Source organism: Rhinoderma darwinii, chromosome 1 (assembly GCF_050947455.1).
Source record: "Rhinoderma darwinii isolate aRhiDar2 chromosome 1, aRhiDar2.hap1, whole genome shotgun sequence".
Lineage (NCBI taxonomy): Eukaryota > Metazoa > Chordata > Amphibia > Anura > Rhinodermatidae > Rhinoderma > Rhinoderma darwinii.
This window is the reverse complement of record NC_134687.1, coordinates 548,447,131-548,475,072: the sequence shown is the minus strand read 5'-3', so window position 1 is coordinate 548,475,072 and position 27,942 is coordinate 548,447,131. Positions and strand designations below refer to the sequence as shown.

At 43.9% G+C, this 27,942-nt stretch overlaps 1 protein-coding gene across 3 annotated transcripts in view; it reads left to right on the top strand.

Annotated features, from left to right (window-relative positions):
- Positions 1-19,680, top strand: part of ATG10 (autophagy related 10) — a 198,275-nt gene extending 178,595 nt beyond the window's left edge. For all 3 annotated transcript variants that reach the window (XM_075854861.1, XM_075854862.1, XM_075854860.1), the window contains 3 exons: positions 10,248-10,336; positions 11,108-11,197; positions 19,190-19,680. In XM_075854861.1, the coding sequence (XP_075710976.1) occupies positions 10,248-10,336; positions 11,108-11,195 (177 nt within the window). In that variant the 3' untranslated portion in view covers positions 11,196-11,197; positions 19,190-19,680. The remainder of the gene's footprint in view (positions 1-10,247; positions 10,337-11,107; positions 11,198-19,189) is intronic.
- Positions 19,681-27,942: the final 8,262 nt, after the last annotated feature.

Below are 27,942 nucleotides of genomic sequence, written 5' to 3'. Positions count from 1 at the left end.
CGTACAAAAAATAAGAGTTATGAGCGTCGGGATGCAAAGAGGGAAAGCTAAAAAAATAGTTCTGTCCTCAAGGCCAAAATTGGCCATGTCCTTAAAGAGGCTCTGTCACCACATTATAAGTGCCCTATCTCCTACATAAGGAGATGGGCGCTATAATGTAGATGACAGCAGTGCTTTTTATTTAAAAAAACGATCTGTTTTCACTACTTTATTAGCGATTTTAGATTTATGCTAATGAGTTGCTTAATGCCCAACTGGGCGTATTTTTACTTTAGACCAAGTGGGCGTTGTACAGAGGAGTGTATGATGCTGACCAATCAGCGTCCTGCACTCCTCTCCATTCATTTACTCAGCGCATAGGGATCCTGCTAGATCCTTATGTTCTGTCTTATACTTACACATTAACAATACTGAAGTGTTTAGACAGTGAATAGACATTCCACGGAATGTCTATTCACAATCTCTGCACTTCGTTACTCTGTCTGTGGTAGTTACAGCAGAGGAAGCGTGATCTCGCGAGATCTCGCTGTAAATGACAGGTTACAACGAGATCACGCTTCCTCGGCTATAACTACAACAGACAGAGTAACGAAGTGCAGAGATTGTGAATAGACATCCCGAGGAATGTCTATTCACTGTCTAAACACTTCAGTATTGTTAATATGTAAGTATAAGACAGCACATAGAGATCTAAAAGGATCCCTATGCGCTGCCTAAATGAATGGAGAGGAGTGCAGGATGCTTATTGGTCAGCGTCATACACTCCCCTGTACAACGCCCACTTGGCTAAAGTAAAAATACGTAAAATAAGTAAAAATACGCCCAGTTGGGCATTAAGAAACTCATTAGCATAAATCTAAAATCGCTAATGCCGTTTAGATCGTTTTATTACATAAGAAGCATTACTGTCACCTACATTCATTATAGCGCCCATCTCCTTATATAGGAGATAGGCCACTTATAATGTGGTGACAGAGTCTCTTTAAGGGGTTAAAGGCTATGCACATCTTTGAAATCATTTTTTTTTTATATATATATATATATTTTAAATAATCAGTCAGTGTGTTTTGTGCAACTTTCTAAATAAATATTTTTTACTAAAAACTATTTCTACTTTTTGAGATACATCCTGTTTGTATTCTGTATACAGAGCAGCTGTATTTAGCGCTGAGACTTGAATCTGTCATGTCAGTGGGACTGATGGGTTCAATGTCACCTGGTCCTGCGTGTCTCTGACACAAAGGATCCACCTGTTATTCATCATATCTGAATTATGAACTGTCAGAGACACGCAGGACCCACTGACACAGAACCCGTCAGTCCCACTGACCAGACGGATTCAGCAGCTGTATCTCAAAAAGTAAAAATAGTTTAATAAGGCTTCATTTACATCTGCGTCAGGGCTCAGTTCAGGCATTCTATCTGAGCTTTCCGTCAGAACGGAACCCTGACTGAAACATACAGGAACCAAAGGTTTCCGTTTGCATCACCATTGATTTCAGTGGTGACGGATCCGGTGCAAATGATTTCCGTTTCTCTCCATTGTGCAAGGTTTCCGTCGTTTTGACGGAAGCAATACCGTAGTCCACTGCGCTATTCATTCCGTCCAAACGACAGAACCCTTGCACAACGGAGACAACCTGAAACAATTTGCACCAGATCCGTCACCATTGAAATCAATGGTGATGCAAACGTAATCCTATGATTTCCGTTTGTTTTAGTTTGGATACAAGTCTGACGGAAAGCTCAGACGGACAGCCTGAATGGAGCCCTGAGGCAGATGTGAACGAAGACTTAAATGTAATTACAAAGTTGCACCAGACACAGATTTTTATTAAAAAAATTAAAAAAAATGTAAAAGGTGTACATAGCTTTTAGGCGAAATTCAGACGAACGTGTGCGTTCTGCACGCGCAAAAAACGCAGCGTTTTTTGTGCGTTGCAGTTCCATGTGTCGTCAGTATTTGGTGCGTGGCTGCGTGATTTTCGCGCATATGCCATCCTTATGACACACGGTTTGGAGGTTTAAAAAAAGAAATGAAGGAGGTGGTTTTATTTTTCCCTTTATTTCTTGATCTACTGTTGCGCAAATAACGCCCAGAAGTGCTTCCGTGGGCTGCGTGTGATTTTCGCGCACCCATTGACTTCACTGGGTGCGTGATGCGCAAAAAACGCTCAAGTATAGGACATGTCGTGAGTTTCACGCAGCGGACACACGCTGAATGTCCCCATTGCCTTACATAGGTCCGTGCGACGCTCGTGATTTTCACGCGCGTATCACGGACGTGAACTATGCTCATGTAAATAAGGCCTTAAAGAGAACCTTTCACCTCCCCATACATGTGCAGCATGTAATGGGGAGAGCTGAACACACCCTGGGGCACTTTAAATTTTTTTTCTATCATCCTCCATTATATAGATATCGGTGCCGTTATATTTGGCGCCCGATATTTAATCACCCCCTGAACAGTCAACGGGGCGTGTACTGGCAAGGGGGCGTGTTACTATGGCCATGACACTGTCCAATCAGATATGGACAGTGCCATAGCAAGTGCGAGGAGAGAGTGTGTGCGACAGCAGTCTTTTCACCCGAACTGGCAAGAGGGCGTGTCACTGCTACGGACAGTGTAAGAACTGGGGAGCGCTTACACTGTCCTTAGCAGTGACACGCCCCCTTGCCAGTTCGGGTGAAAAGACTGCAATCGCACACACTCTCTCTCTCCTCGCACTTGCTGTGGCACAGCCATAGTAACACGCCCCCTTGCCAGTACACACCCCATTGACTGTTCAGGGGGTTATTTAAATATCTGAACAGGGTTTAAAAAGGCAACAAATCGTAAATGTACACTATGAAGGCACTGAATTATGTGCCCATTTGACATTTATTAACACTTTAGTGTCTTTCAGTGCCACCATGGTGCCCATTTACCACTTAATGCCCCTTTAGCATCCTTCTGCCTGGTGGCCCCTTGATGCCCATTTGCTATTTACTGCCCCTGTAGCCTTTAGCATATTTTGTGACAGAAGAACAATAAAGGGGCAATAAGTGGCAAATGGGCACCAAGGTGGCACTGAATACTCTGTCCATTTGCCATTATTGCCTTTTTTTAGACCCCCATCAGTGCCCCCATTCAAACAAAACCCACAGTCAGTGACTAACCTGCTGGGCTTCTGAGAAACACTGCCTGCTGGAGCCGGCCGCAGAAAATGTTTCCTTGGTGTCCCCACCAGCCCTGGAAATGCATAGGAGGAGCTGTGTCTCCTCCCTGTCTTGCGTCCTGAATCATGTAATCACTCCTGTCTCGTCATTCCGGACGCAGGACAGGGTGAGCGGATGAGCGGTGGCCAGGGTGCGGCGCAACCAGTATTGAGGTAGGTGCGGTAAGTGAGTGGCACCTGACCCACTCGCGCACCAAGTAGTGGCCATGGCGCGGGCCATGCACACCCGATGGCGCCCCCTTACAGTGCAGTGGGTGGCGCCCTGTGCGACCGCACTGATCGCACGTACCTAAGACCGGCCATGGGTATATGCCTCTACAAATCTTAAATTTAAATGGCAATCTCCCTCTATATAGCAATTGTGGCCTGTCTGCATCCTGCTGGGAAGTGGTGTTTTAACCTGCCCCTGTATTAATAAGTGGCCTTGCTTTATGTGTTTATGGTTAATAAGAGGCCTAATTTTATATAGCCAATCATGGCTGGGGTTCACTTGCAAGGGGGCAATGTGCATTATCACTGTAATGAATAAATCACATTATGGCCTTAAAACGCTTGCGTTTCATCATTGCACGATACATGGGCGTATCGTACAGGACATCAGTCGATCAATATGATCTTATTGTTGGCTTTTTTACAAGGCTCATGTTCAGTAGTAGTCCCCAAAATTTCAGCATTTCTCAGCATGTTTTCCCTGGCATAAAATGAATCAGGGTGACTTGAAATAAACTGGTTGGCATATAAATTGGTTTGAATAACTATTAAATTGATTAAATCTTCTGAAAAGAAGAATTTAAAAAAATCTCCCTCGCTATATTCCCTGTTGTCGATATTAATTTCTGTGGCAGATATGAAATCGGGAATTTTGGGAATATGTGTGGCGGTGGACAGTCAATCAGGGTCACTAGCACTTGTGCCGGGCTGACTTTCACTAGGCCTGCTCCGCTGTGCTTGGGGCTGATCACTGTCGCTATTAGATGACGACAATAAAAACTGCTCCTCACTCTCGCTCGAGGTGTCTGTATCCGAACAGATCATCGCATATGTTTCCTCAGCTTTAAATGTCAATCGAGCCATTATTTTAGCCCCAAATCTAATATATATATATATATATATATATATATATATATATATATATATATACACTACGTAATGTGTAACGACAAACTATAAACTTGCTATTTTTTTACGTTTTTTTTTATACAAGATCCTAAAACGTCCCTAGCACACAAACCGTATTACGGTAATTATCAAAAGCACCCGAGCATCTAACAAAGTAAACCTGAGTAGCACTACACCTATCCAATGCAAATTAACGCCCAACCCCTAATGCTAAGGAACATCCTACACTTGAAACTTCCCGGACGCTACCTATAATACTAAACAATTATTAGTTTTTTTTATTTTATTATATAACAAAAAATAAATAATTAAAAGGACGCTAATTAACACCCTACTACCTAATGCTACATAAACGCTAAATCATTATATATTTTTATTTTTTTTATAGAACAAAACAAATGGAGCAGTGATGGGATCACAGGGACATTGTGGAGTTAAATGTGTTTTATAACGTGAAGGGGTAAATGTGTTTTATAAAGTCTGACAGGAAGATCAGGCAGCACAGTTCTGATCTCCTCCAAGCCACTGACCGGAATGAGGAGATCAGAGCTGAATACCGGCTTCTCCTCCTGCCTCCTTGACATTTAGCACTATGATTGGTCAGTTATCTTTGACTGACCAATCATAGCGATCGCCGGTCGGGACCGTCGCGATTGGTCCCCAGGCGTATGACAGGACCGATCAGCTGTCTGGGACAGCTGTCAGCGTGGACTTGTCACTCTGTGTTTACACAGAGTGAAAATTTGTACTCCTGACGAAAATTAACATCCTGGTGCGGGAACTAGCACCTGACTATGACGTTCATTTTCGTCATAGGTCGGGAAAGGGCTAAGTTATATTAAGAGCTTGTTTGCTTCTTTTTTTCCAGGTTAAAAACAATCAAATAAATTCCCTTTTTTCTTTTACCTCCCTATATCATAATGTAGTCTCTGAATGGCATAACTGTGGCCTCTAGTGGCTACATCTACAAATAGCTGCCAGAGAGAAATTCTTAGTGTAGAGTGTTTTAAAATTTGTTAAAGGGTTTGTCCCCCGGGCCCCGTCCATAAGTTCTATTTGGGTACATAAACATCCTAGTTAAAGGTCCCCTGTTATGAATTTTTCTCAATTAACTGGAAAGAGTGGCTCCCACTTTGGTAAAATTTGCACGACCTACCGATTCATTAGTATTGGATCCTTGAAGCACTACTTTTGTGCCTGCCACAGCTTTCCTCAGTGATATCAGTTGATTTTCAGAGGTTTCTTTAGCTAGACCTACAGGGATCCGATCAGGGGCGTAGCTAAAGGCTCATGGGCACGGGTGCAAGAATTCAGCTTGGGCCCCCTACCCCTCCCCAACACCACCATCACCAGACCACTGCGTGCACCTATGCCCAGCCGCCTTGCCCAACAGCCCCCATAGTATAATTCCCCCACACAGTATAATGCTCCCAAAGCTGCCCCCACACAGTATAATGCCCCATAACTGCCCCATACAGTATAATGCCCCATACCGTATAATGCTCCCCATATCAGCCCCCACAGTATAATGCCCCACATAGCTGCCCCCATACAGTATAGTGCCCCCCATATCAGCCCCCATACAGTATAATGCCCCCATACAGTATAATGCCCCCCCATATCAGCTCCCCATACAGTATAATGCCCCCAATATCAGCCCCCCATACAGTATAATGCCCCTTATATGAGTTTCCCATACAGTATAATGCCCCCATATCAGCCCCCCATACAGTATAATGCCCCCCATATCCGCTCCCCATACAGTATAATGCCCCCAATATCAGCTCCCCATACAGTATAATGCCCCCCCATATCAGCTCCCCATACAGTATAATGCCCCCCATATCAGCCCCATACAGTATAATTCCCCCCCATATCAGCCCCATACAGTATAATTCCCACATATCAGCCCCCCATGCAGTATAATGCCCCCACCTTATCAGCCCCATGCCATATCAGCCCCCCATAAGTATAATGCCCTTCCGCCATATCAGCCCCCCAATCAGTATAATGCCCCCCGCCATATCAGCTCCCCCATTCAGTATAATGCCCCCCCCCCCACCATATCAGCCCCCCATACAGTATAATGCCCCACCCGCCATGTCAGCCCCCCATTCCGTATAATGCCCCCCAACATATTAGCCCCCCATACAGTATAATGCCCCCATATGTGCATAATAGAAAAATAACATAATGACTTACCTATCCCCGTTCCCACGCCGGGTCGAGGATCCTTCTCCTCCTCCAGTGTGTGCTATGAGTGAATCGGCCCAGACAGGTGCGATGATGTCGCTACATTCCGCCTGCCTGCGTCGAGCCGCTCAGGGCACAGTGAATGCTGGAGCCAGGAGCCGTCAGCCATTTGCTCCAGCATTGAATAGAACCAAGACCTCCGTGAGTGATTCGCGACCCCCAGGAGGTCTTCACACGACCGCCCAGGTGGACGCGACCCACAGTTTGTAATGTATTGTGTTGTATTGTGCAGTTTGCGGTGGAGAGAGGAGGGGGGATGTAATTCAACGCCCCCCCCTCTCCACCGCAAACACAGACAGCACAATACAACACAATACATTACAAGACAACACAATACAAGACAACACAATACATTACAATCCAGACTCTGCAGCTCACCTGGAGTCCTCTGCACCGGCTCTTCCACGCTGTCTGGAATGCCCCTGACGTGATGTCACGGTCACATGGTACACTAAGTACCATGTGACCGTAACCAGGAAGTGCCAGCTTCACGGCACAGAAAATGTATTTAATCAGCATGCTGTATGGCAACAGGGGCCCCGTGGGCCCCCCCAGGCTTAGGGGCCGGTCGCAACTGCAACCGCTGAGACCCCTATAGCTATGCCACTGGATCCGATGATCACCTGGTGGCTTCCTTTTGAGAGCGGGTATCCAATATCCTTATTTAAGGAGCTCTGCATTAAGAGGGTGTACCTAAGCTTTCTGCTGCCTGAGTAAAGTGTGAATTAGCGCTATTGATAGGATAGGTGATACATTTTTGTTTGGTGGCAAGCACAAGGGGGAGAAAAAGAATGGATTGGACGCCCTGAACACATGAATATTTCCCATACAAGTCTATTGAATATATGGAAACAGGCATATGAGTGATCTAGGCTGTTTCTATATCTGTCTTAAAAACTAAGTATGGAAGTTGCCCATCCATGAAGGGCCTCCACTCTTTTCTTGTCCATTCACTGACAGCAAACGCAGGTCTTGAAAACTGCAAGTAAAAGAAACACCAAAAAAATATTAGAATGCTTTGTACATATTGTGAACAATCATAAATCCCCTTTAATAACTGAGAAGCTCTGCAACTTTGTAATATACCGTATTTTTCGGACCATAAGAATAAATCTTGCTAAAAAGTCCCTGCATCTTATAATCGGCAGTCAAGGAACGCCTCCTTAACCCCTTCCCGATCCCCTTTCTGTGTTTTTGTGCTCGCGCTTCCTCCTGGCCACTTAGTTATTGAAACAGTGTAACTCACTGAGCTACGCTGTTTCCGTCACTCCCATAGAACTGAATAGTAGTAACGGAAACAGCGTAACTCATTGATCTATGCTGTTTGCGTAACTCCTATAGTGGTGAATGGCAGTTGCAGAAGCAGCGTAGCATGCGAGCTACGCTGTTTCTGTAACTGCTATTCAGTTTTATGGGAGTTACGGAAAATACGTAGCTTAGCAAGTTACGTTGTTTCCGTAACACCTGACCATATAATCAGTAAGTGGCCAGGAGGCAGCGTGCACACAAAAAGCTAGAACTGGGTTTAGGTTGCCCCGTTCTAGAGATAGGTGCGGATCCCAGAGGTGGAACCCGCATCTATCTGACATTTATGACATATCCTGTGGATATGCCCGAAATGTCCCTCATGGGAAAACTCCATGCCGCGGTCAATAGCAACCGCTACATTTAAACTGTTAGGAGGGGACAGCCCTCCGACAGCCCAACGGACCCCCCGCCCCCGCAACGCGATTGGGGGGCGCCGATGGTTGTGATGGCAGATTGAGGGCCTAATGAAGGCCCCCAGGTCTGCCTTCTTTGTGCCTCTGCTAAGCCGTGCCTCAGGCAGGGCTTAGCAGAAGCCTGTAAATATGACAATATACTGCAACACATTTGTATTGCAGTTTATTGTACCAGCGATCGCTGGTTCAAGTCCCCTAGGGGAACTAATAAAATGTGCAAAAAAAGTTAGCTAAACTTTCAGGAGGGTAAAAAAAATAAAAAAATATTGAACGTTCCCATTTTTCTCCAAGCACAATGTAAAAAATAGACAAAATTGGTATCGCTGCAACCGTAAAAGTGCAAACTATTACAATATAAGCATTATTTAACTCACACGGGGGAACGGTGTAAAAAAAAAATTTTAAAACACCAGAATTGTTGTTTTTTGGTCACCTTAGCGCTAAAAAAAATATTCAATAAAAAGTGGTCAAAAAATCGTATGTACCAAAAAATGGTGCCAATATAAACTACACTTCGTCCCACACAAATATAAGCCCTCACACCGCTCAATCAATGAAAAAATATAAAAGTTATTGCTCTCAGAATGTGGTGAAAAGGAACAATTTTTTTTAGAACAAATAGTTTTTTCTTTGTAAAAGTAGTAAAATATGAAATAATTTTTTCCTATTTTCGGTTGTCTGAAACCTCGGTGCGTCTTATATTCAGGTGCGTCTTATATTCCGAAAAATATGGTACTTTCAATTCTTTACCATTTTCCAATACCTTCCTGCTGTCAGTGAAAGGAAACATTCCTGTTAAAATTCAGAGGCTGAAAACGGTCCTGATATAGTCTTGCGTACAGCTACAGGGTTTATTTCAATGTATCAGTGCAGGATTCTTTAAATGGACACTAATTTTTCAAACAACTTATGCTAATCTAATAGTATACCTGAAGTAAATCAACTTTGTAATTCACTTACCGTTAAAATTTAGTTGATTTATCCATTCAAATTATGTGTGAAATTATTGCCACTAGGTGTCTCCCTTCCTGTAATCTGCTATCCACCCCCTGTTGTCAAGAAAAATACTTTCCTAGTTACACAGCAGAATTGCCAGACTGCATGCAGAAGGTGTGGGGGGTGTCACTTCACTGCCTACTATACACGTATATCTAGAGGGTAGGGGCGAGCAGGAGCAGAGAGGTGCCACAGACACGCTACACATGCAAGTCTATGAAGAGGGAAGGGGGAGCAGGAAGAGAAAGCGACACAGACACGCTGCAAATAAAAGTCTATGGAGATGGGTGGGGGAGCAGATGTAGAGTGAGAGAGACACACACAAGAAGTGTTACTCTTACCCCAGTGCTGGATTTTCAACTACACTGGTCTGTAGTCCTGTATAATTCCCTCAATGCTGCTGCAACTTCTATATATGTGATAGAAGCGCAGGATACTCCTCTTCTATGTGTGCAGTGTATAGAAGTCATGATAGCAGCTAGGCTCTGCCCACTAGATCAGAGACAAAAGCCTGCAGAGGGGAAAATTGCTAAAAAAAAAATGCCATATACAAGTGATATAATGGCCAGGCAGTTTATTCTGAAAAGTTAGGTACGCTTTAAGCCCGTAGTCCAGGATAGGAGAGAGTCTTCGGCTGCTGCTATGTTTGGATCACATAAGACTGCCTTGACTCATACATTGTAACAAACCCTCAGATATGTAAACAGGATTAGGTAAGGTGGGGTTTTCAGCTACTGGATGTAAACAAGGATATTTCTACAGCAAACAGAGTTTTTGAATATAGTCAGGAATTTAAACAAAAACTATATTAGAAATTTGCAAACAATGTTATTATACAATGAATAAGTTATTCACATTTTACTCTGTTAGAAAAATTTCACTGCGATTAATGACAACATTTTCAGAAGTTATTAGCAGTGAATGTCTTTTTTTGCTTTAGGAGCATCCAATTCTTGGACAGCCGTTTTTTGTACTTCATCCTTGCCGTACCAATGAATTCATGTCATCTGTTCAAGGGAGCGCAGACAGGTAAGAGCAACATTTCACAATGTGTAGAAAATCTTATATGGTTTTTTGTTATCAACCATGGCTATGTTAATACTGCTACCTAGATTAGTTGGGAAAATGGATCCCTGGATTTTGATGGGTCCCTGATGGTCCGTTGAAAATTCACAACAGTTATAGAATGCTTAGGTGCAATTTACATTTTACCCATTTATTAGTATGGATCTGGAACATAATAATCCATTGTACGGCTGGGTTCACACCTGCGTGTACTTTTCTGTTGTTTTGATATGTCATAGGAACAGAATGAAAATCTGAAGTGCCAGATCCGTCGCATGTAGTACACCAACAACGCCTAAAGGAACCCATTGACTTTACCCGTTTCCGTCATGCTGTCTGCCGTTTTACCGGAACAAATAGCGCAGCATGCTGCACTATTTTATTCCGGCATTTTGCTCCAGATCTGCGACGGAGGCTCCTGATAGAGCCTCTGACGTAGATGTGAACAGAGCAGGGAAAGGTCATATGCAGATTGCAGGAAATTAGATTTTCCCTGATTTTCTATTATTGAATAAATGAAAAGGCAGCATGGCCACCTCACCAGGCAAAACCAACACTAATACCATAATGTTCTCGATGTTCTAGACTCCCATCAATTTGCCACTTCCCTGATTTTGGTGAAACTGTAACCCTGTATTTTTCATTCATATTTGCTGTTTGACGTGTATTTGGATTGTGAGGACATTATAAGATACAAAGTCAGCAGTTTTCTAATAAATGGAGTTTTGTTTTCAGAGAAGGGAACTACATCACTTCGTGGCTTAGTACAGTAGGACCTGTGGTTGGATTGTCTTTACCATTAAGTTATGGAAAAACGGTGTAAAGGTAAACTTATTATTTGTTCTCTTTAACATTTATTTTACACTTCAACCTGTCACCCCATAGTTTTTCATCCTAATTACTAAGTAACATTGGATTAATATTCATAATATCCTTTTTTTAAATAAATCTACAGAGGCATTTTGGTACCTATCAGAAGTATGTGGTGCCGTCATTTTTAATGTAATAACACTGCACAGACTGTGTAACAAAGCACCTGTCCTACACGGCCTCTTCTCGAGCATCGTCCCACTTATTTTACCGCCTTGTGGAAAACTATAATGAAGGAAGGTCTGGTCTATTGAGTCGGTGGTCTATGTGAAAATACAAACATTTATCATTGAAAATGTAAAAGAATATGAATTAAAAAGTTTCTTGCAATTTGCGCAAAACAACAGAAAGGTATATTTTATGGTTCAAATTCATCCAAAATAGCAGCTTTGCAAATGGTCATCAACTGTTTTTATTTTTCAACTGTTCTTAAAATCCAAAATAAATAAGGGAGACCCCTTCATTTATTTACTGCAGAAACCAGTCACTGGTGTCACGATCTGTGGGTATGTGGACCCACTGGGCCGTACTGCTGTAGCGGGATAGCAGCTGGCCAATACAGAGTACCAAGTAAAGTCTGTAGTTCAAGCAAGGGTACCTGTGGTAGTTCAGACAGTAGCGATGACTAGGCTCAGATGGAACCTTGGCAGCACACACCAGGCGTGGTGTAACACAGCAGACAGACCGGTGGTACAACACGACTCCAACTCTTTAAGGCACAGGAACAAGGTAGCACGGGATACAGGATGCAGGTAGCAGGTACGGGAACACTGGGAAGTGGAAAACACTAAGGGACCATTTGCTAGACTGACACGGGAAAACACAACAACGCTCAGGCAATGATGGAAGGGGCAGGGCCCTTCTTATAGTCCAGGGTGATCTGGGAGCAATCAGTTCAATCTTACATATGTGTGCGCTCTGGCTCTTTAAAGCCGGGACTGAGCTCACGCGCACCATAGTGGTCACTGCGGGACAGGACGGCCGTATGTGCTGGCATCTCCGGTGAGGAAGGCGTCGGCAGGATGACAGGAGTCTGCGGTCAGCGACCGCAGACATTACAACTGGACATCAGTGGTGGTAACTAACAGGTCAAACATGCTCAAATAATGTAGCAAAAAGCCACAAACCGTCAACACAACTCCTACAGCACCTGGCTCCAGTCTTTCCATGGTTTATGTGCCTGCCACAGTGCCCCTTATAACATACAATTATAACATATCTCTGTGTTGGTACCCTGAGCATTCATAGATCCCGATGTAGTAGTTCTCATACTCATGGTATAAAGTTAGTGGGAGCTCGTGGTTTTTTAGTTTGGCCTTGTTACAATATAACTCTGACCGCATTATTGGATGTCCAAAATTTGGATGTCATTTAATAACCTAGCAGCAGCATGACATCTCATGAACTGCTATGTGTTGAAGTCATTCTAAACACGGAGGCTGTAATAATACAAATCCTCACCCTAAACACACACGTACCCTGTACTGAAAGAGTTTTAGATGCCAACATGTACAGTATAGAGATGTTTAGTATAATAGAATACTTATCGAAGATTTTTTTTTAATTTTAATTCTTTATTTATCAGTTTTTTATAATACAGACATAAAAGAAAACTCAATCAAACTGTTCCAGCACACAACCAAGGATAGTAAATTACAGTTGAACAGGAAATATCCACATAGGAAGGAGTATCGACCGCAAATGTCGAATGATACTAAAGAAATCCAGAGTCTCCCGGGGAGAAGGAGAGAGAGAAAAAAAACAACAAATTTTATAGGGTGGAGAAAAAAGACTGGTTGTAAAACCCGTATGGGTGGCTACACACACACGCACACACGCACACACGCACACACGCACACACACACACAATGTTTAGTATAAACGCCACCTTTTATTTGTGGCTTTCCTGTTGTTTTTTTGTGGCATAAAAACGCTGGGGCCAAATGTTAGCTTGAGGTCAATAGGGAAATATTAAACACTACAAACATGGCGTTTTTTTAGGTGGCTTTTTTTTTCTTCATCTTGTGTTTTTTTGGATTGCCAAAAACTTCTTTAGGTTACCTGCTTTTCAGGTAATATATAGAGTGTGGAGGCACATTCACTTATCAAGGCGTCCAATCCCTGTTTTTTATAAGAAGTTATCTTTTTAAAATTAGCACGTAAAAGTTCATACATGCCACTTATAGCTAAATCTGTTTTGATTTTGAGAAGGTCTTGAACATCTACATTGGTCAGATTTTTAGCCACAAACCTGAATTTAAATGAATTTTTTACTGAAAATGTATACTTTGATGCAAAAATTTCATTATGGCAGTCGTGGGTGGCATTTTGTCAATATGCTGCTTGTCTACTTTTAGAAAATATATGGGTATAGGCATATAATATGAATTTTCCATGATATATTTCAGGTTTTCATTGTACATGTCATAATTGTGAATATTGTCCTGCCAACTAGAGGTGCAGAATGCACAGAAACCCCTAGGGGTTAAAATTGTAGTGCATTTACAATACTCACTTATTTCTCAAACATTTTAAGGTGTTGTCTGCATTTAGAAAAAAGGGTTTCCTTTTTTCCAGGAAACAGCGCTTTTCTTGTGTATAGGCTGTGTCCTGTATTTCAGATCAGCTCCACTCACTTGAAAACCAGAAAAAGACCATAGACAGGGGCGTAACTAGGAAAGACTGGGCCCAAGAGCAAACTTATGACTGGGCCCCTCTTCCCCTAGGTGCCATACGCTAGATAGTGCCTTCTGTAGATACTGCCACCCTGTAGATTGTGCCATACAGCCCCCCTGTAGACAGTGCTATACAGCCCCCCATGTAGACAGTGTCACACTCAACTTGGAATCCACAGATGACAAGTCTATTAAGGAACTTCTTTATTGATGGGACTGGAGTTTGTCTGCGACATTTGCCTCTCACTGCTCTCTTATTCTGTTAGATAGCGCCCCCACCTCCCCCTTGTAGATAGTGCCATACAGCCCCCCTGTAGATATCGCCATAAAGCCCCCTGTAGATAGTGCCATACAGCTCCCCCTGTATATAGTGCCACACAGACCCCCTCCCCCTGTATATAGTGCCACACAGCCCCCCTCATATATAGTGCCACACAGCCCCCCTCCCTTGTATATAGTGCCACACAGCCCCCTCTTAGTAGATCATGCCACACACAGACCCCTGTAGATTGCACCACAAACCTACCCCTGTAGATTGCGCCACATACAGCCCCCCTGTAGATTGCGCCACATACAGCCCCCCTGTAGATTGCGCTACACACAGCCCCCTGTAGATAGCGCCACAAATAGCCCCCTGTAGATATCGCCACACACCGACCCCTGTAGATAGCGCCATGCACAGACCCCCTAGAGATCGGCATACATAGACCCTTGAAGATAGTGCCACACACAGACCCCTGTAGATTGTGCCACACACAGATCCCTGTAGATTGCGCCACACACAGCCCCCTGTAGAATGCGCCACACACAGCCCCCTGTAGATTGTGCCAAACACAGCCCCCTGTAGATAGCGCCACACAGCCCTCCCCTCTTGTAAATAGTGCCATACAGCCCCCTAGTAGATAGTGCCACACAGCCCCACCTTAGTAGTCCCACACAGCCACCCTTGTATATAGTGCCACACAGCTCCCCCTTGTATATAGTGCCACATAGCCCTCCCCTTGTATATAGCGCCACACAGCCCCCCTCTCTTGTAAATAGTGCCACACAGCCCCCCTTGCATATGGTGCAACAGTCCCCTCCCTTGTATATAGTGCCACACAGCCCCCCTCCCTTGTATATAGTGTCACACAGCCCCCCTCCCTTGTATATAGTGCCACACAGCACCCCTTCCCTTGTTTATAGTGCCACACAGCCCCCCTTGTGTATAGTGCCACACAGCCCTCCCCTTGTATATAGCGCCACACAGCCCCCTCCCTTGTATATAGTGCCACACAGCCCCCCTTGCATATGGTGCCACACAGCCCCCTCCCTTGTATATAGTGCCACACAGCCCCCCTTCCCTTATATATAGTGCCACAAAGCCCCCTTAGTAGATAGTGCCACACAACGCCTCGTCGATTGCGCCACACACAGCCCCCTGTAGATTGTGCCACACACAGCCCCCTGTAGATAAAGCCACACAGCCCTCCCCTTGTAAATAGTGCGATACAGCCCTCTAGTATATAGTGCCACACAGCCCCCCTTAGTAGTGCCACACAGCCACCCGTGTATATAGTGCCACACAGCCCCCAGTTTATATAGTGCCACACAGCCCACCTTGTATATAGTGCCACACAGCCCTCTTGTATATAGTGCCACTTCCCCCCTTGTATATAGTGCCACACAGCCCTCCCCTTGTATATAGTGCCACACAGCCCCCCTCCCTTGTATATAGTGCCACACAGCCCCCCCTTGCATATAGTGCCACATAGCCCTTCCCTTGTATATAGTGCCACACAGCGCCGCACCCTTGTATATAGTGCCACACAGCCCCCCCAAAACATATATAGTGTATATAGTTTTGCCTCGTTCCCACGACGGATGGAGCGCTGCACATCCTCCGGGCAGGGCACTTGCGCAAGCCAGCATGATGCAGTGACATCATCACGCCGGCCTAACATGGCCTGCAGCCTATAATAATCAATTGTATCTGCGTCCTGAGGATGCAGATACAAGTGAATGTTGCTGTCGCTAGCACCGTGGCCCCCTCCGGTGCTTGCGACGCCACCAGGCATGAGGTGTCCCATGCCGCCTGACCCATAAATGTTACTGGCCGGGGTGCGCAGGCCTCCTCATTCCGCGGGCCACTTAGCAGCCGTTACGGCTGCTACAGCAGTAGTTATACCACTAACCATAGACATTGAGGCTTTAATGTATTAGTGTCTTTTCTTAGTCACTCGGCACTACTACATTCCTCTAACCTTCTTTGAAATACTAGAAGCTATGGAGCAGATTACAGGCGAATTACTGCAGAATTGATTGGCAGAAAATCAGAAGAGCCATTCTGTGATAATTAAATCTGCATTTTTAAACTTGGAAACAAAAATTGAAGCTAAATGAAATTCACTAAAGAAAAAAATCCCAGGTGCTCTATCAAAGTTTGAGGTCATTGGGACTGTGCCCATGTTTCATTTACAGATGCCAGTTCAGACATTTTCATCATGAAAAAGTTACTTTATGTCTAAATAAGGTATTTCATTGCAAAGTCCTGTATATCTTGGCAGACATGTCAGATTACTGCTTCTGTGCAGGCAGGAGCTTCTGTCATTCCTGCATTGTGTGGACGTGTCATTAATATATCTAGAAAGAGGTCCTTAGTTAATGTCCTATGTTGCAGATTGATGTACGGTTATTGCTTCATATTTTTAGTGCTGATGTAGAAGATACAACCAGTCAATAACATTGCTGGATATTTTATGAAAAGCAGAGAAAAATGTTGTTACAGAAAAGTATCTACAATCATGAGTGAAGGAAACCATGCACTACAGTTAAGCTGACCATAGACAAAAGTTCCATGATTTCCCCTGTAGCTCCCTCTCCTGATCCATCTCAGCCCCCCTGCTTCATTAGGCCCCATGCACACGATTGTAATTTTGATCCGCAATTACAGATCCGTAATTGCAGATCAAAATACTGATCCATTCATTTCTATGGTCCATAGACACCTTCCCGTATATTTACGGGAAGGTGTCTGGGCCGTAGAAAGGATCCGCAAAAAATAGGACTTTATAATGGGAGCACAGCCCGCAAATCCGGGTGACTGTCTGCGGCCGTCCATGCCAGGAAATGACAGGAAACGCGAGTGGCCTAAATATGTGTAATTACATTTATGTGGGAGGCGGAATCCGCCACAAAAATTCCTCTGTGTGAACATAGCCTAATGGTGGCAAAAAATGGCAGCAGCACTTTATTATGGGATAACCAATAAATAACTTCCTAAATATAAGCAATGAATCTGTAACAACGCCACATATTGCTCAGCATTCCTGCTCCACTTATTTATATCAATCAGCAAAAACTAGATGCACAGTCAGGCCTCATGCACACGACCGTAAAAAAAACTCTGTAATTGCGGACTGAAATACGGTCCGCAATTACGGACCCGCCCAGTTGCCCGATTCTATTTTCCGCGGACTCCTTTCCATATCGCTACGGAAGGGTGTCAGTGCCGTAGAACCGTGCCGGCAAATATGGAGCATGTCCTACTTTTCATTTTTTGCGGGCCGTGCTCTCGTACTTTGTATGGGAGTACGGCATGAAAATGCGGACCGCGATTAAGGGCATGTCCATGAGGCGTAAGGCCTCATGCACACGGCCGTGCCTGTAATCATGGCCCGTGATTCCGAGCATTTCCGCAACGGAATTGTGTGTGGAAATTCATCAGCATTTACAGTACCAGCAAAGTGGATGAGATTCAGATAATCTCATGCCCACGCTACAGAAAAAAATGCAGCGTAAACGTTAATAAATTGACCTGCGGTGCGGAATTTAATTCCGCAGCATGTCAATTTATGCTGCATTTTTTGGATTTTCCGTTGCGGGTTTTCCAAATTATGCAGGTTTTGAAAATTTCGCAACAGAAAGCCAAGTGTTGTGACTCCATGACAAGTATGGAAAAATAAAAAAAAACATACTTACCCTGGAGTCTGTGTTTCTTCGTCCATTTCGGCATACTGGGATGATTTTGCATCCCATGTGACCGTTGCAGCCAATCACAGGCTGTAGCGGTCACATGGGATGCAGCGTCATCAGGGAGGCCGGACTGCACATGAGAGACGCGTCGCCGTAACAACGGCCTACGAAGGTCTGCAGCAGAAAACCTGTCCGAAAAAACGCACCACACAGTGGTGCGATATTTTGGACGGAATGTACTGCAGTTTCCAGGTCGGATACGCAGCGTATCTGACCCATGGGAACCCGGCCTTACTGTTGTCTCTGAGGTACGAAATAAACATGCTGCACAGGGCAACTTAAAACCTCTGCCACCTGTGACCTCTGCAGTCACACGTGGAAAATTTGTTGCAGAAATCTCTGCGACTAAATAAAACTTGCCGAAATCCATTCATGTCATTTGAGTTTAAAGAGAACCTATCAGCTACCAGAAAAGATTATTATTTAGAGATAGGGTCCTGTGATCTTGCGATACTTCGGCGATGATTCTAAAAGGCAGCGTGACAGCACATCACCCAGCACAAAGCATTCTGGGAATGTGGTAAGGCTACTTGGCTTTGCCCTTTAGTACGAATAAATAATGTACGTAAGCGTTATATTTCATGTAATAAAATTACTTCCCTGCCTCCTCGTTCAAATAATAATCTTTTCTGGTAGGTGATATGTTCTCTTTAAGATAATATCTCATCTGTTTAGAACTACTGGACATTATTCTCTGTGTATTTCTTTCTTCAGTTACATCTATAGGTCACAAGGGGGCGCTGTTTCTTAGTTCTTTACAGAAATTGTAAAACCTGATTTATAGTTCCCAAACACGTTTTCATTCCCTCTCTTCTTTATGCTTTATTAGAGATTATAGTATTTGTTTTACTTGTTTTTTTTTTTACCAGAAGACAATGGCGTTTGTTATAGACAATTAATTGTATAGAATTCTTTTAAACCATTTATTGTTCTCTGGCTCCATTAACCATCTTTACTTCTTGACTGCTATTCATATACTTAGCTATAATCACACTATATTACATTAAGCTCTTTTCTATGCGTGGGGATTCAGTGCCGTTCGCCAAAGTTGTCTTGGCAAAGCCCAGGTCGGTATCTTGCCAGAACATTTGGAATTAATAATCTAATTTCCTTTGGATATTGTTTACCATTGCAGAATAGCAGGCATCCCCAGAGTTTTCTTATATTGGTTTTGAAGTATAAGGCTGCATTCAAATTTCACCAGTTTGTTTCTGTACATTTTGTACATATCCTAACATTACCCCATTTTTCATTACAGGAACGCAGGCCAAATCGTAGTCTGACAAATCCACTCATCCTTCTACGTCTGAGATCAACTCCAGGGAAATCAGATGTTAGTCTGGAGAACGCTGTCATCTCAGGCGCACAGCTCACACTGTTCCTCCAGCTCTGTTAGTCACTCGGCTGCATGTTGATGGAGCGCGGTTAACAAATCCTAATGTAGTGTGGATGTGAAAGCCACAAATACAACTGATCCAGCTCGGCCAATCACAAAATACCAACCGACAATGGCTAGAACCCAAATGAAGTGGAACAGATGTTCTCATGAAGACTGCCGGGTCATGCAGACATAGTCATTACAATTTATCATGATTGGTTAATCAAACATTTACAAATTAAACCCAAATGGGATGAATCTTAGAAGCTGACAGTTGCTCGAAATTTTGGCACAAAAGTACTTGTAGGCTTTACATTTCCTAGAAGTGGAAAAATAAAAGTGAAGTAAACATGATATTCACACTAGCTGTAGCCCTATGGCCCGGGTAAAACTCATTTTCTTCAATCAATAATTGTTTGTTTCTGTTTAAGGAGAAAAATAAGTCCGTTTGTGACATCTACAAAGTGTCAGAGGATCAAGATGTAAACATTAGGAGTATTTGGTCATAAAATGTAAAAATATTAGCGTTAGTAGTGTACTTAAGAGTACTTTCCAAAAACGTTTGATATGTCATAGGGACAAATCAGAAGTTTTAATCGGTGGGGGTCCGGGTGCTGAGATCCCCACCATCGCAGAAACGAAGGTGCGGCACAGATCTAAATTTCTGATATGTCTCTATGATATATCAAAAGTTTTTACAGTTAGGCTGGATTCACACGAGCATGTTCGGTCCGTAAAGGACGGAACGTAATTCAGCCGCAAGTCCCGGACCGAACACACTGCAGGGAGCCGGGCTCCTAGCATCATAGTTATGTACGATGCTACGAGTCCCTGCCTCTCCGTGGAACTACTGTCACGTACTGAACACATGATTACAGTATGGGACAGTTGTCCCGCAGCGGGGCAGGGACTCTTAGCGTCGTACATAAATATGATGCTAGGAGCCCGGCTCCCTGCAGTGTGTTCGGTCCAGGACTTGCGGCCGAAATACGTTCCGTCCTTTACGGACCGAACATGCTCGTGTGAATCCAGCCTTAGGGTATGTTCACACGGCTTAGAAAAATACGTCTGAAAATACGGAGCTGTTTTCAGGTGAAAACAGCTCCTGAATTTCAGACGTTTTTTTAACAACTCGCGTTTTTCAAGGCGTATTTTACGGACGTTATTGGAGCTGTTTTTCAATGGAGTCAATGAAAAACGGCTCCAAAACGTTCCAAGAAGTGACATGCACATCTTTGACGTGGGCGTATTTTTACGTGCCGTCTTTTGACAGCGACGCGTAAAATGACACCTTGTGGGAACAGAACACCGTAAAACCCCTTGAAAGCAAGGGGCAGATGTTTGTAGGCGTAATGGAGCAATTTTTTCAGGCGTAATTCGAGACGTAAAACACCCGAATTACGTCTGAAAACAGTGCGTGTGAACATACTGCTCCATCCTGTTTCTACCTCAAGCCCTCAAATCAGCCATTGGGCCTTAGGCCCACACACAGAGTTTGTTTGTGCTGTTTTTGATGCGGAAACCGCATGGAAATCAGCGCCAAAAATGCCCCAAATCTCCCTCCATTGTTTTTAATGAGAGATAGAGGTGTTTATTTCCCCCACAGGATAGGGGATACATGTGTGATCGCTGGCAGCGATAAGGAGAACAGGGGACCTAAAATCCCCCGAAGTTCTCCATGATGAATCTCTGACTTCCGGGGTCTGCGCAGTTCAATAAAAATGAAAGGAGCGCTGGTCACGCATGCGCACAAGAGCGACCGGTGCACAATTCATTTCTATGGAGCTGCCGACAGACCCCGGTCCACCGTTCTCCTTATCGCTAGGCGTCCCAGCGATCACACATGTCTTTTGTAGGAACAACCCCTTCAGTGGCGTCGCGCTGTAGCAGCCATAGCGGCTGCTAGCGGTGCCTCCCCTCATGCTGCGGGCACCCTAGCAGCCGCTACATCTGCTACAGCAGTAGTTATGCCACTGGACAGATTCGCTCTTGGTCCAAATGCCACAAAAACAAATTGTGCCATTTGGCTAATAAAACCTAATTAGGTAATCAGTGGACTCACAGTTATGAGCCCGCTGTTTTCATAAGATGAGTTTTCCGCCCGCCCTCCTCACCAGTGATTAACGGACTGCCGTGTATTTGCATGAACACATGGCAGCCATTAATCACTCAAGCCATCAAGCGCTCCCATCTTGAATATAGTGGACTTATTACTATACGGTCAGGATCACACACACAGTTTTGAAGCAGTTTTTGGGTCCGTATTTTAACCAAATACAGATGTGGACACAAAAAACTGAACCAAGAATTTCCACAAAAACTGCATCAAAATTGTGTGTGATCCCTGCCTAAGGCCTCATGCACACAAACGTATTTTTGTCCTCCCGTAAATACTGGCGTAAATACGGGTCCTTGGTCACACGTATTCGACCCGTATTGCACCAGTATTTACGGACCAGTGCCCGTAAATAAGGGTCTGGTGTCACCAGTATTCCACCCATATTTACGGGCACGTATTCGCTGCAAAATTGCACTGTAGTAATCGGCAGCCCTTCTCTCTATCAGTGCAGGATAGAGAGAAGGGACAGCTCTTTCCGCAGTAAAAGTAAAATAAATTCATACTTACCCGGCCGTTGCCTTGGTGACGCGTCCCTCTCTTGACATCCAGACCGACCTCCCTGGATGACGCGGCAGTCCAGGTGACCGCTGCAGCCTGTGATTGGCTGCAGCGGTCACATGGGCTGAAACGTCATCCCGGGAGGCCGGACTGGAGGAAGAAGCAGGGAGTTCTGGGTAAGTATGAACTTCTATTTTTTTACACGTTGATCTACACTACCGTTCAAAAGTTTAGGGTCACTTAGAAATTTCCTTATTTTTGCAAGAGAAGCACAGTTTTTTTCAATGAAGATTACATTAAATTAATCAGAAATACACGCTATACATTGTTAATGTGCTAAATGACTATTCTAGCTGCAAACGTCTGGTTTTTAATGCAATATCTACATAGGTGTATAGAGGCCCATTTCCAACAACCATCACTCCAGTGTTCTAATGGTACATTGTGTTTGCTAACTGTGTTAGAAGGCTAATGGATGATTAGATAACACTTGAAAACCCTTGTGCAATTATGTTAGCACCGCTTTAAACAGTTTTGCTGTTTAGAGGAGCTATAAAACTGACCTTCCTTTGAACTAGTTGAGAATCTGGAGCATTACATTTGTGGGTTCGATTAAACTCTCAAAATGGCTAGAAAAAGAGAGCTTTCATGTGAAACTCGACAGTCTATTCTTGTTCTTAGAAATGAAGGCTATTCCATGCGAGAAATTGCCAAGAAACTGAAGATTTCCTACAACGGTGTGTACTACTCCCTTCAGAGGACAGCACAAATAGGCTCTAACCAGAGTAGAAAGAGAAGCGGGAGGCCCCGCTGCACAACTCAGCAACAAGACAAGTACATTAGAGTCTCTAGTTTGAGAAATAGACGCCTCATAGGTCCTCAACTGGCAGCTTCATTAAATAGTACCCGCAAAACGCCAGTGTCAACGTCTACAGTGAAGAGGCGACTCCGGGATGCTGGCCTTCAGGGCAGAGTGGCAAAGAAAAAAACATATATGAGACTGGCTAATAAAAGGAAAAGATTAATATGGGCAAAAGCACACAGACATTGGACAGAGGAAGATTGGAAAAAAATGTTATGGACAGACGAATCGACGTTTGAGGTGTTTGGATCACACAGAAGAACATTTGTGAGACGCAGAACAAATGAAAAGATGCTGGAAGAGTGCCTGACGCCATCTGTCAAGCATGGTGGAGGTAATGTGATGATCTGGGGTTGCTTTGGTGCTGGTAAAGTGGGAGATTTGTACAAGGTAAAAGGGATTTTGAATAAGGAAGGCTATCACTCCATTTTGCAACGCCATGCCATACCCTGTGGACAGCGCTTGATTGGAGCCAATTTCATCCTACAACAGGACAATGACCAAAAGCACACCTCCAAATTATGCAAGAACTATTTAGGGAAGAAGCAGGCAGCTGGTATTCTATCTGTAATGGAGTGGCCAGCGCAGTCACCAGATCTCAACCCCATAGAGCTGTTGTGGGAGCAGCTTGACCGTATGGTACGCAAGAAGTGCCCATCAAGCCAATCCAACTTGTGGGAGGGGCTTCTGGAAGCATGGGGTGAAATTTCTCCCGATTACCTCAGCATATTAACAGCTAGAATGCCAAAGGTCTGCAATGCTGTAATTGCTGCAAATGGAGCATTCTTTGACGAAAGCAAAGTTTGAAGGAGAAAATTATTATTTAAATAAAAATCATTATTTCTAACCTTGTCAATGTCTTGACTATATTTTCTAGTCATTTTGCAACTCATTTGATAAATATAAGTGTGAGTTTTCATGGAAAACACAAAATTGTCTGGGTGACCCCAAACTTTTGAACGGTAGTGTATATTGTGATCGGAAGTCACTGTCCAGGGTGCTGAAAGAGTTACTGCTGATCAGTTAACTCTTTCAGCACCCTGGACAGTGACTATCCACTGACGTTGCCTAGCAACGCTCCCGTAATTACGGGTGCACACACGTAGTCACCCGTAATTACGGGAGCCCCATAGACTTCTATGGGCCTGCCCGCGCCGTAATTACGGCCTAAAATAGGACATGTTCTAGATTTTTCAACGGTCCGGGCACCTTCCCGTAAGCATACAGGAAGGAAGCCGTGGCCAATAGAAGTCTATGGGCCCGTAATTACGGCCCGTGATTACAGGCGTTTTTACGTTCGTGTGCATGGGCCCTCAGTTTCCAGTATTCGGTTCTATTAACCAAACGGCAGCAAATTATTCTCGTTCCGTTTGGACTAATAGTACAGCGTACCTGTCCCAATACTATGTTGCCCTTAAACAGGGTGCATAGTAGGATGACGGATCCGCTTTAATGACACATAAATTGAGGCTGAATTTATTTATTTTTTTAAAATAAAGATTAAAATGCACTTCGTTAAATATTACAACTCAGCTTAACACTAGTTAATTTTAAGAGCCTAAAACTCTTTTTGCCTCATTGTATATTAGCATGTGTATAAGCATTATTGAATACTAACACAGAATTTGATGGCAACAAAGAACATACAGTACATATCCACCTAGTCTACTCTTTTATAATAGTTTGTTTTGATTTGCAACTGTTCTTTGGAATAATGGGGAAGTTGTTTCCAGTAAAATGGTATAAGAACATTTAGAGCTCCAGCTATGACAAAAGCGTGATATGAAACAGGAAAACTCACTCATACAAAAAGAAGGATAGCAAGCATTCATGAATAATATATAGATAAAATATGGAAGTTTTACATTGCATGCACACAGCTATATTTTACTCTGAATATTATTTACCAAGAATTGCAAAATGGTTGATAAAATATAAACAAGTATACAGCATGGGATAAACTCAAATGCCGTGATTTTTTTTTATGCAGACCTGGCATGCATTTATTGCACAGCTCCATCTGTTATGGATCCTTAAAGGGGTTTTAATGAATGAACATTTGTTAATTTTACAAATGTATGATCGCTGGGGGCCCCACCGCTGGGACCCGCTCTGATCTCTAGAACGAGGGTCACAAACCCCGTTCCTCCTCTCTGCACGAACGAAAGATTTTGAATGGATCTGTGTTTGCGCTGTCACTCTATACTATGTCTATGGTGAAGCACCCGGGTGTTTATATTGGTACCATAGACATTGAATAGAGCGGCATCGCGCGTGCGCTACCGCTGCTCTATTCAAAATGGGGGTTGGGACTTCCGTGGATAGGTGATAAATTTGAATTTCGGGAAAACTTCAGTACACCAGTGTGCCTAAATGACAGCGTCCTTTATTAATATCACACGCCTCAAGTCTTTTCATTGTGAACCCTATAGACTCTTAAAGTGTAGCTAAACGTCATAGTGACATGTCAGAAATTTTGATTGGTGGGGGTCCGAGCAGTGAGACCCCCACCAATCGCTAGAACGAAGCAGCTAAAGCGCTTGTGTGAGCGCTCAGCCGCTTCGTTTCTGTTTGGCTTTTTCCGGAAATAAATGTATCGGAGTACGGGCTCATAGACTTTCTATGAAATGTCAGAAGTTTGTTAAACCTTTAGCTACACTTTAAACCCTCTGAGGCAAAGACCATTACTACATTTTCCTGTATTGTCATACACAGTTTCCATTTGATTCTGCACCTTAACTCCTTAATTATCATGCCAGTTTTTATCTTCAATATTATTTTTTCCTCTTTGCATGTCGGCAGTCATCAGTTATTTTAAAGTTGACACAGTTGTATGAGGCCTTATTTTTTGCTGGACAAGTTGTATTTTAAGAAAAAGCATAATTACTCTTACCAGTAATTGGTTTTCTGGAGCCCATGACAACGCCCATGCGAGGACCACCCATCTAAGGGGCCGTTCACATATGCACAGCGTCCGCTTCAGTTTACCTCCGGCGTGTTGAAGAACAGCCGTAGGCAAACTGATGCTAGAACGGATCCCATAGCTTTCTATGGGATCTGTTCTGGCACAGGGGACATCCGTTGTGGCGCCGTACGGCACCGGACCTCACTGGGAGCCGGATCCAAAAACTTTACCTTCAGCGTTATTGGTTCAGGCTCCCAGAGAGGTTCGGCGCCGTATCCTATCTATTTTAATGGTGGCTGGATGTACGCCGGGTGCTGCCGCATCCACCTTCCGGCAGCACCTGGCGGGAAGTTGGATGTGAGCTAGGAGCGGAATCCCCGGTAATAGCATTGCCGGGGATTCCGCTCCAGAGCCCCTGACGACTACCCTCTCACCCTTCCCGGATTCCGTGGGGGCTATGTCACGCTGTCAACTGTGTTTGCGTCCTAAGGACGCAGGCACAGTTGAACTTAATACGGAAGCAGGGAACGATAAGGTCCCTGCTTCACCATAAGTTCAGAGCGGAGAATACCCCGGGACCTAGATGGCTGTTTTTAACAGCCGACACCCGAACCCTGTTGTGTGAACCCTGTGTGGTGTGGGGTGGGTAGTAGATGCAGGGTGGTATTGGGTAGCTGTAAAGTTGCCAAAAACTATCTACTCCCTGAAGTTATGGCTAGTGTTTGGCGTCTTTTCAGGCTCCAGTGGCTGCTTCGAAGATCTGATCTGAGATCAATGGACAGCAGCTTCTTTCTGGGCTCTCTCTCTTGGCGCTGGCCTTGGCGCTGCGCTGAATATGACACACGACACACGTGACATTACAATGTGTGTCAGACTTCAGTGTAGCGCCAAGGCCTGAGCAGAGGAGAGCCCTGACATGGAACACAACAAGTATCTAATCTATCATGTATCCAATCTATTACAAACTATCCACCACTTCACTTCACTTCACATCAGCGTTCGCTTTCCGTTCAGGGGTTCCGTCGGAGGTTTCCGTCATGGAACCCCTCAACGGAAAGTCAAACGGAAACCTTAGCTTCCGTTTGCATCACCATTGATATCAATGGTGACGGAAACATTGCTAATGGTTTACGTTTGTCACTGTTCCGGCAGGTTTCCGTTTTTTTGACGGAATCAATAGCGCAGTCGAGCATATTAAAAATTTCACACCCCTTCACACCTCAGTGATTAAAAAGGAAAAACACGGAGGAGAGAAAAAAAAAAAAGATAGGACAAATGCCCCCAAAGGAATATATAAATAGAGAGCATAAACAAACAATGCAGCAAAGAAAGGGAACTAAATACGTTAAATTAACTTTTTCCAATGCCCATGACAGCACCCAGGCAAGATTAAATTAGGAAAAAAACTAGGGAGGGACAACTGCCTGCACATAGTCTAAGGCTGGGTTCACACGACCTGTTTTCAGGCGTAAACGAGGCATATTATGCCTCGATTTACGCCTGAAAATATGGCTCCAATACGTCGGCAAACATCTACACATTCATTTGAATGGGTTTGCCGACATACTGTGCCGACGATGCGTAAAATGACTGTCTCGTCAAAGAAGTGCAGGACACTTCTTTGAAACGTAATTTGAGCCGTTTTTCATTGATTCAATGAAGAACAGCTCAAATGTTCGACCGTCAAAGACGCCTCGCATACTGCGAGGAGGAGCTTTTACGTCTGAAACGACGCAGCTGTTTTCTACTGAAAACAGTCTGTCTTTTCAGACGTAAAAGCCAGTTCTCGTGTGCACATACCCTAAAGCTTAAAGGGAATGTATCACCTATTATTTGTTTTTTTTTACTGAGTAAAACAATTATTTTTTCTGATTTGCTTTTAATTTCTTATTGTAGATTTTTTTTTTCTATTTTCTGAACATGATTATTGACGCAGCCGTGTTGCCTGAGTTGCTATTGAGGGTATGTTCACACGCAGTGTTTTCTGGTGTATTTTGGGACGTTTACGCCTCGAAAAACGCCTGAAAAATGGATCCTGAACGCCTACAAATATCTGCCCATCAATGATTGAGAAATCAATGGTAAAAACAGCATTTGGTTCATACAGGGCGTCTTTTTACGCCTCTGTTTAAAAAAACGGAGAGTAAAAAGACTCTTCGTAAAAAGAAGTAGCATGTCACTTCTTGAGGCGTTTTTTGGAGCTGATTTTCCATTGAACACTATGAAAAACGCCTCAAAAAACGCTTCAA